This window comes from Dryas octopetala, chromosome 7 (genome assembly GCF_963921425.1).
Source record: "Dryas octopetala chromosome 7, drDryOcto1.1, whole genome shotgun sequence".
In the NCBI taxonomy this organism is placed as follows: domain Eukaryota; kingdom Viridiplantae; phylum Streptophyta; class Magnoliopsida; order Rosales; family Rosaceae; genus Dryas; species Dryas octopetala.
This window is the reverse complement of record NC_141372.1, coordinates 5,075,339-5,085,420: the sequence shown is the minus strand read 5'-3', so window position 1 is coordinate 5,085,420 and position 10,082 is coordinate 5,075,339. Positions and strand designations below refer to the sequence as shown.

The 10,082-nt window shown below is 35.6% G+C and overlaps 1 protein-coding gene across 2 annotated transcripts; it reads left to right on the top strand.

Moving 5' to 3' along the window:
* The first annotated feature begins 315 nt into the window (after positions 1 to 315).
* On the top strand, positions 316 to 5,192 carry LOC147278839 (haloacid dehalogenase-like hydrolase family protein). Of its 2 annotated transcripts, XM_086250563.1 has the most exons (12): positions 317 to 760; positions 843 to 1,094; positions 1,193 to 1,288; positions 1,775 to 1,952; positions 2,111 to 2,179; positions 2,305 to 2,405; positions 2,623 to 2,715; positions 3,225 to 3,296; positions 3,374 to 3,493; positions 3,596 to 3,646; positions 4,057 to 4,245; positions 4,732 to 5,192. In XM_086250563.1, the coding sequence occupies exons 1-12, from the start codon at positions 383 to 385 to the stop codon at positions 4,897 to 4,899; spliced, it is 1,767 nt and encodes a 588-aa protein (XP_086106689.1). In that variant the 5' UTR covers positions 317 to 382; the 3' UTR covers positions 4,900 to 5,192. The 2 variants fall into 2 exon arrangements, with proteins under 2 accessions (XP_086106690.1, XP_086106689.1); XM_086250564.1 differs by lacking the exon at positions 3,225 to 3,296 and having other exon boundaries at positions 316 to 760.
* Positions 5,193 to 10,082: the final 4,890 nt, after the last annotated feature.

Genomic DNA, 10,082 nt, shown 5'->3' with positions numbered 1-10,082 from the left:
GATTTTAATGTATTCGAATGAAATTTAGGTGTCCCCAACTCAGATTTTAATGGATTCCAACGAAATCCAGGTGTCCTCAAAAAGTCATGGATTTCATTAAGTGAAGGATTTTAATGGATTTGGATGGATTTGAATGCATTTTTTACACATAACAAATTCCATAAGAATTCCACCCAATTCTTTTGAATTTTGATGGATTCTATGGATTTTAAAATCTATTAAACTCCTTTAAAATCTGAGTTGGGACACCCCCTAATTCTAAATTTCTAATACGCTTAAACCTACACAAACCTTTTCTAATGCTTGTAGTCACTGTCAGCTCGGTAGTCACAAAGCGCGAAGCAACCACTCACATATCTTCTAAGAACTCCGGAACGCCTACATGCTCCTCCGTCTCTCTACTCTCATCTACACCCTCCACCCACCCTCCCTCTCCGCCAATCAAATGGCGCGTTACATTCAACGCGCCACCCTAATATCCACCGCATCACTTCCCTATCCTCCGTATCTAATCCTCCCTCCCCAAACGCACCGTTTCGACGCCTCCAAATCCTCGCTTTTCGGTCGGAGATTCCACGCGCTGCGCGGCGGCGAATGGAGACACGCTGCCGCGAGACCATTGTTGAAGGGACGAATCTGCGCTTCGCAGAGAGACTACCGGAAGGTGAAGCGGCGATCCCCAAAAGGCAAGCAGAAGGAGCTGGAGCTCAATGTCAGCATCTGCATCGAAGAAGATTTGCCTGACGACCCTGAAATATTGGTACCTCCATTACCACCACCGTGTTTGAATAAATGTTTCTTACACATTTCAAAGTGTAGCTGATTAGCTGAACTAAATGCAGAGTATTGCAGAGTTGCTTCGTCTAAATGTTCCAACGGCAATGAAACTTGCGTTTGATGGGTTAAAAGTTTCAGCGTATAAAACAAGGGACAATGCCATAAGTGATGTTGGTGGGTATGAAAGCGTCGAGCTTTCCGTGCTTCTTTGCAACGACGAGTTTATCCGAAAACTCAACAAAGAATGGAGAGACGAGGACCATGCTACTGATGTTCTTTCAATGTCCCAACATGTCCCTGAGCTTCAGCTTCCCATTGTAATAACTCATTCGTTTCTTCTTCGTTTTCTTTACAAAAATAAATAAATAAAGTTACAAACCCATTTGCTTCTTCTTCGGCTTTGTGTTACTTGCAGCTTATGTTGGGGGACATTGTAATTTCTGTTGAGACAGCTGCAAGGCAAGCGGAGGAAAGAGGCCACACGGTGCTTGACGAAATACGCATTCTCATGGTTAGTTTAAGAACATGATTTTTATTGTTTATATCCTGAAATTTCCCTTCATTGATATGTGACATTATGTTGATTGAATCTATAGCTTTTTTTGCCTTATAACATCCATGGTTTTTTATGATATGAAAGTCAAGTGCCATTACGGCAAAAATTCAAAAATTGCTAGTACCAGAAAGGTTTAGTTACAGTACATTTCTAATTTGAAAATTTTCCATTGCTAGAATTATTATCCTTTTAGTGGGAGAAAACAATTGCCTTGGTGTGCCTGTGATTGTACTTCAGTACAAGCCGGTTGTTGGGCTAAGGGTTTTGGTGAAGAGATAAGTGTTCTCTAGGAGGAATGTTTATTGTCTGTTATATGTGTAAACACGTAACCATAACAAGTAACGGAATGTTCAAGTGAGTCTGGTTTTCAGCTATTGAATAACTCATACTAAAAACTTCTTAGTGTAATTTGATAACTTTAATCACTGAACCCTATTGTAGATACATGGATTGTTACATCTATTAGGATTTGATCATGAGATTAGTGAAGAGGCTGAAGTGGAAATGGAGAAGGAGGAGGAGCTTCTTTTAAAGAGTCTTGGGTGGAAAGGAAAAGGACTAATTCAGTGTGCTCAAGATGCTGAAACTGATGAAAATTCCCATGGGGAAAAACCAAATGGTAATTTTATCTTTTTTCCACCTTCACTCTCACATGCTTCTTATTTGGACCTTCTTTTGCTTTGTCAATCGTATAAATTGTCCATCCATTCTGTAGCTATAATTTGCTTAGTCAAGTTTGTAGTGAGAGATATAATCTTACAAGTGAATTGTTAAAAGACAGGAAGAGAGAAGGCAGCCTTCGATTTTATAAACCAAAGTTCAGATATGTTTTCTGTGATATGGATGGTAAGTTTGGGCTTATCTTGCTCTTGCATGTTCTTTGTGGTTTGTTTTGTTTTTTGGTTGAATCTTTGTGTTTTTGTTTTTTAGCTTTTAATATATGTTTTATATTTATTTTCTTGACATACAAGGCACCCTTCTCAACAGCAAAAGTCTATTGAGTCCAACAACTGCTGAGGCTCTGAAAGAGGCCTCATCAAGGGGTTTGAAAATAGTGATAGCCACTGGAAAAGTAAGAACATCTTTTTTTATTCACTATCAGGACATTATCTCGTAACCTGTTTTCTTATATATTGGCCAATATAAATTTTAGTTATTTTGATTGGTCTGTTTGAAAAATTTGTTGTTCTTATGTTCTGCTGTTGCTCCAGTATTACTTATATTATTTCTTTATTGTTGAATGGTGTTGATTGAAAAGTCTTCTAATTGTTGACAGCTCTTTGGAACAGGCTCGTCCAGCTGTGATGCGCATTTTTAAGATGGTAGATTTAGCTGGAAAAGATGGCATTGTTTCAGAATTTTCTCCTGGGGTTTTCTTGCAGGTTTATCTTTTCTTCTTTGAAAATTTCATCTTAAGCATGCTGCTAAGTTGAATGTGATGAACAAAGAACTGTATTCACTGGTTAGATACGTGCTTAGTCCTCTCTTCAGAGAGATGTTTTCTTTAATTTCAAGTTTGCACATTTATATAGCAATAGCATGGCATGGTTTTCTCACTTGTATCTATCCAAGTACCTTCTTTGTAACGCACTCAATTTGTATTGGGTTTAGATCTATATGTGTTATTTTCTTTTGTAAGCTTGGTAAGGCCACTATAGTGAACTGTGGTACCTATTCCTGCTCCTTCTTAAATATTTCCATGTTCTTTGTCACAAAACTTTGATTACCTTAAGGTAAATTTTGATTACCTTAAGTATATAACCAATGACTCAATCTTTGTAATACATGGTCAAGCTTTTAAGGAACAAAATACCTTATTGATTGTTGCATATATTTCTCCTTCTTTAAAACTATTTTTGTTTCATTATTGTCTGCCTCTACTGGATTCCAGGGATTGCTTGTTTATGGGAGGCAAGGTCGGGAAATTTGTAGAAGGAATTTAGATCCAAATATCTGCAGAGAGGTAATACTTTGGTGAGGCATGCAAGATTTTCATTGTTTTATTAAAAACCAAAAATATCATATGCTCTTTACGTGCAGGCATGTCTTTACTCCTTGGAGAATAAGGTTCCTCTCATTGCATTCAGCAAGGATCGCTGCGTAACTCTATTTGATCACCCACATGTTGATTCCATGCATACTGTATATCATGAGCCAAAGGTGCCAAAAGATTAATGTTTCATCATGCTCAGAAATATCTGTTATTTCCTGAAGCTTTTTTCCCCTCCTTTTATATATGATTTAAATGAAAAATATTTACAGGCGGAGATCATGCCTTCAGTTGAGCATCTCTTGGCTGCCGTTGACATACAGGTATAGTCCTGAAGGAGGTAGAATTACTAGAGTAGAAAACCGGTGGTGAAGCTGTTATTACCAAAAAGGATGAAAAATGGAAAAACTAAGTTGTGTTAAATTGCTGCTTTGTCTGACATTTGGTTTGATTTTTTCAAAGGATGTTTCTAATTTTCATTCAAAACCATTTCAAATCTTATGCATTATGAAAATATGCATGTTACTTTGCATTCAGGTTTGGTTCTTACTTATATAACTTTAGACTTTGCTCTTAATTTCTGTTGAGTTGTGGAAAAGTGAGATTTCAGCAGAAGGTTGTTTAGCCTCTCCAATTGATACCACTTGGTCTCAACTATAAACCATGATTAAATTAATATATAGTTCTTGCTGCTTTTGGTTCATGTAATGATGCACACCTTATCAATGTACAGAAACTGGTCTTCATGGACACTGCCGAGGGAGTGGCTACTGATTTGAGGCCATACTGGACAGAAGCAACTAGAGATTGTGCCACAGTTGTTCAAACTGTGCCAGACATGCTTGAAATTGTTCCTCCTGGAACATCAAAAGGGAGTGGAGTAAAGATGCTGCTTGATCATTTGGGAATCTCTCCAAAGGAGGTATGGGCCAACAGAGTTTTTTTCCTATCTTGTTTTAGCTCCTTACAAACACTTGACCGGTATTAGGACTATCACCACAGAATGGGAAAGGGCATTTAATCATGCCCTGGTAATTAAGCATACGCTAGTCAGAGTTACAAATGGTAATGTGCTCACCGCCAGAGATGTTCAGTGTCTTATTGCAAAGCCTTCCTACACCTGTTCCTCAATTTTCACATCATTGGATCATGGGTGTCATTGGGCCAAAACGCAAACAGTTAATATGATATGTAGTATTATGTTACATCAAAGAGTTCAAATATTTTGTTAACCATCCAAACCCACAAGGGCTATGTTGGTGGCTCCAACCAAACTAACAAGTGGGCCTTGCTGTTGATGGATGTTAAGGCTACTGCAGCACTGCTATTGAGTTTTTATGTATTTCCTTCTTAGTTATATACAAATTCTGATTTTATTCCTGATTGATTCTAATAATTTATTCTTTAGATCATGGCTATCGGCGATGGAGAAAACGATGTTGAGATGCTTGAGCTGGCTTCTTTAGGCGTTGCTCTTAGCAATGGATCAGAGAAAACAAAAGCTGTGGCTAATGTAATTGGTGCCAGCAATGACGAAGATGGTGCAGCTGATGCGATCTACCGGTATGCATTTTGAGCTTGAGTTCAGACAATGAAGAGTTAGAAATTTAGAATAGACATAGCTTAATGATTCGGATGAGGCATGCAACCTGCCAGATTTTTTACAATGATTCGATTATTGTTTGCTAGCGAGCCTAGCCAAAGAGATAGAAATTGTCATTATTTACACTTTGGAAGAGATTTGTGGTGAATATACTTATAGATTTGTGGTTCCGGCATGGTATTTGTATATGGAGCCATCCTCTATCCACAACACTTGTGAATAATATTTGTTACCAATTAATAAATGACACGTGGTCTGGAGCAAGATATTGCAAAGCCCAGGAGAAGCACATGTTAGTCGAAAGTGAGTGCTAGTCTAGTCGAGAGGAACTTACGTGACATGGCGATACCAACAGGTGGTATCCTCATCCTCCCATCTCTCTCTCTATCTCCCTCTCTCTCTCTTTCATCTCCTTCTCTCTTTGTGATACCAGCTGTCCCTATCACAGGGACAGGCAAGTTATTATCTAGTCTTTAATGCAAAGAGTGAGAGTGCTTTGCTTTGTAAGTAGAGTTTCGCATTGCAAATTTGCAAGGGACCCCAAACGACTCGAAAGCTTCAGTCGTACCTTGTCAGTCAATGGAAGGAAACGCACTCATGTGTATGGCATAATGTGAAGCAGCTTGCCAAAGGACCCGCGCATGCGCCCTTCACATCGCAGCAGCTCCTCGTGCGCGCATATGGTCTGGCCTTGCCACAAGGGCCTCACTTTACCCCACCACACACGAACAACTATAAGAGTGCGAAACATTATATGACGTGCGTACCAATGAATTCATTGGTGGAAAGAATTATAACCCAATAGTAGAAAAGTGAATTTATTAATATTTAAGAATTAAAAATGTTTTTATGTCATATTATGTTTGTATAGTAAAGTAACCTTTATGGTGGATAGGCATGTACAATGATTCATAATATTGAGTCTAGCTTCTACGAGGGACTAATGATGTGTACTGTCTTATAAGAGCTCTTTGATGAATCAAATGACACATGGTTATATTATGTCATTATGTCATAATACTATCTTACAATTCTTATTTCTTACCTCAAATCTCAGCCTTGTCTTTGTATTCTTAAACTACTTTAATTAAAATTTTAAAAAATATACTTGGAGATTTGTGTGAGTGTGTATCCTGTATCCACCGACAGTAATACATAACCCAGAAGTTAATCTCACATGTTTTAAAATATAATTGAGGGGCTACTTTGGCGCTTTGCGACGGTTGATTCTCAGCCATTGTTGTGAATCTTTTAATCTAAAATTGATGTTGATTTTTCAGCAGATTCATTGATTCAGTTCAATAAATAACTAATTTATGTTGCTAATAATTTTTATTTTATGAATGCATTTGCGTCATCATTGCAGTTGTCAAATCTCACGTGAGTCACGTGACACTTTTTTTCACTTTACTATATAGACTGAATATTCTTTAAATATGCTCTAAATCAATCATTTGTGGGCCACATTTAAAAAATTCACAGTGCTTCTCCTTCTCTCTTCCCAGGTGCTGCCTAGAACCCAACCCCCCATTTGTGTGTGTGTCACATCCATGACCAGAACCTAGTTGGTTTTTGCCCTTGATTTCGGTGACCTAGACCATCAAAGAGTTTCCCTCGCCGGTGCAGGACCTCCCTCAACCCTTCACAGTCGCAAGAATAGCTAGGAGAAGCTCCCCCACAGCTGGCCTTCCACGGTCCCAAACCCATCATGAATCCATCTTGTACCACATTGTTTTATTTTGACCAGTACCATGGTCATCCCGTCTCGATCCTATCCCAAATACAAATTACGATATTGGCAACGAAATGAGGTCAGTCTTGTCCCCCATTCCCATGCCCACCCCTAGTTATAAAGCTTTTATGGAAGACTCTGTCCACCACTCAGACTTACCTCACATTACAAAATCACAAAATCATATGGCTCAGATCATATGTTGAAAAAAAAAATTTTTGTGTAATAATAACAAATTAACAATACATAATATATTAACATTATGTTATAAATTTATTTAAGAAATTATAATACATGTTAAATTATTAATGTTAAAATTTTAAATACTAATAGTTATACATATATTATAATTTTTATAAATTTATAACATCACATCAACATATTATGTAAAATTGAATAGCATGTGAGACTCCCAAACTCCAAAACCTCACTCCTGGATTGTCAAATCTATCACCTACGGACAAGATTCATCTTGTGGAAGCTATAGGCGTGTCATATTTAATAATGCAAGACATTAAATTATGGGTACTTGGGTCACCTATTTTTCCAAATTTTGATTTTGACAACGGTGATATATGATCGAAACGGTTCACTTTTTAGATAATTTATTAAAAATTATTTCTACAAAAATTAAAATTAATCAGAAATCGTTTGATTATATAAATGTTATTAATTAAGTATAAAAAATTGATGATTTTCGATTAAAAAATAATTTTTTCACTAAATTGTTGATTTTTTCTATTTTAATCGACAATAATTATATAACCAAACAATTTTTGATTGAATTAATTTTTTTATAAAAATAATTTGTAAGAGATGATCTAAACAAGTAAACACTTCCAATTATACATGGACATTATTGAAATTATAATTTTGGAGAGTGATGTGACCTTAGGGGTACCCTAGGGGTGACGTACTGTCCTTAAATTATTGCATGGTGGGTCAAAACATTGCATTATTGCAAATAAAGCCATATTCCGTAATTACCCAACAACCCTCACGTGAGCCATCTCCATATTAAATAAGGAGCTTCACGTGAACCAAGTAACCAACTCCATATTAATTACTTGCTACATGTTTGGTTACAAAGGGCAAATGTAATGTATCGATAGTCACGTTGGTCTACCTACTGATGTCATATTTAGTTATTTACTAACATAGAATGTTTAAATTTAAAAATAACTGAGTGAGAAATAATGGGAGAGAGAAGGAATAAGTCAATTCTCATTAAATTGTTTATTAACCATATGAATTCATAATGAAAATAAAATTAATTATCACTGATGTATGTACTAATGATTATGAATCCAAATCAAAACTAGTTTAATTATTAACAAGTTTAAGGGTTGTTAAAAAGGTTTTATTTTCTTAACAGGTATTTTGGGGTTATTAAAAAAATTTGAAAGTAATTTTAGTATGAAGCTATAACTCCTAGCGAAATTAAAATTAATTCCAAGTCTCTTAAAGAGTGAGATTGATGAAAAAATAAGAGTATGATTCATGATTTTGAAGTATATCCCACTTATTTTTTGATTTTTCGATAGACATAAACACATGATTTTAGTGGAATAGAAATGACTCATATTCATTATAATCTAATTCATTGTATGTAAACCTGACTGATCTAGGAAGCAATGAGTTATATGTTGATAGCAAATCACAAGCTTCACTTTTAATTGGTTTTTGATTAGATGAGTTTTTATATTGTACTCAATACTAGCTTTATAAGCCAAACACTCACGCCTTTTCTTGCTGGCCTTCTTTCTGCTTGTTTGTTCGCTCGTAGATGCCTCATCGTTCTCAACATGTATCTTTCCTTTACTGATCTGGTCTTGAATAGTTTGTTTGAGGCTTTGAGTGTTGGTGCCATGCCCCCCAATTCCATAGTACTCACAATGTTTGGTTGCATCCGGGAACTACAATGGAGTCTATTAATCTATGCTTAATTTTTTGTTACATTAAAGGAAATTAAACTCAAATGAACATATCCTAATTTTAACGCACAACCCCATATATTATACCTTGCAAGTTAAGCCAATCCCCTAAGGGCTTATTGACCCATGCCTATGTATTCTTCATTAAATTTAGGCTATTGTCCCTAGTTTTGTAAAGTATTTAACAGCTTTTTTATCACATTCCTACAAAACTAAATTCTTAGATTTGCCATTACTTATCAATGACCATTTCACTAACTCAAAATTTTTATTTTTTATTTTTTATAATCAAGGATGTTTTGGGCCAGTTTTAACGCATTAGACTAATTTTTTGAGCCGATCAAAGACAAACAATTCATGCCAAGCCTAGGGGATTCACAAAGAATTTTACCTCCCTTGTTGCTTGGCTTTAAGGGTTGAACTGGAGACTCGAATTCAGGTGCTTGGGTTTACAGCTACACCTCTGAACCAACTATTCCAACACCTTAGAGTGTAACTTAATCTCCTTTTGTCGAAATAGATTATGAGTTTAAAATTCATGAACGCTAATTAATTAATAAATAAAAAAATTTCCACTACCTTGTCGTGGTATGGAAAAATTAAATGTCAGAATTACACTATATAAAATGCTGACGTGATGTTACGAAAACAATTAAATTATAACACGTGTACAATTGTTAAAAATAAAAGTTTAAAATTCAAAATATTAATAATTGTATAAAAGTTAAGTATGTGTGAATTAATAATATTATATTGTCATCATTAGTTCATTACCACGTGAAATAATTTCTCCTCGATATGACCGAAGATCAGCAAAGCAGGGATCACAAGGTGTTAAAAAAATGCAAAGCACGGATCACGGCGGTGATCAAGAAACACCAAACCCGAATCACCGACCTGATTGGAGAATACAGATCTCAGATCATGGAGCTGGTAAAAAAAGATATGAAGCTTGAAGGTGGTCTGGAAATAATATATAGTTTATTATAGTTATATACGAAGTACGAATCACAAAACGAATGGCTAATTAGACGATGCCACCTCATCAGGTATAAATTTCTTCTGTAGTCTATAGATACCCATCACTTGGAGACAAGGACATGCTCACTAATTCATTCAATATTAAAACTCTATTTATATTAAAGATCTGTTTAGTTCTCTGTGGAATTTTCCACACGTGGTGCAATTCGAGAGGGCAGACTATATTTAAAATAGCTTGCTATTTCAAAAGAAAAAGAAGCTTTACAGCCTTTACCAATAAAAAAAAAGACAATAAATTAAATATCTTAGAGGCTCGGGATTATGGCATCAATAATATTTAATCCAAGATGCAAATGAGAGGCTTGTCAATGTATTATAAATGTAAACTTTTAGCTGTAATTGTTCATACAAGAATATAAAATGGAGTAGATGAAACACCAATTATCACATTGCGATATATTATTCTTTTTGCTGACATTATATTATGATTTTGCAATAATATAGTATAT

Bases quoted from the DNA above. Each gene is read 5' to 3' on its own strand.
- LOC147278839 (XM_086250563.1), top strand. From the start codon at position 383: ATGCTCCTCCGTCTCTCTACTCTCATCTACACCCTCCACCCACCCTCC. The intron at 1,095-1,192 runs GTAATAACTCAT...TGTTACTTGCAG, and splicing joins CTGAGCTTCAGCTTCCCATT to CTTATGTTGGGGGACATTGT. The intron at 1,289-1,774 runs GTTAGTTTAAGA...ACCCTATTGTAG, and splicing joins ACGAAATACGCATTCTCATG to ATACATGGATTGTTACATCT.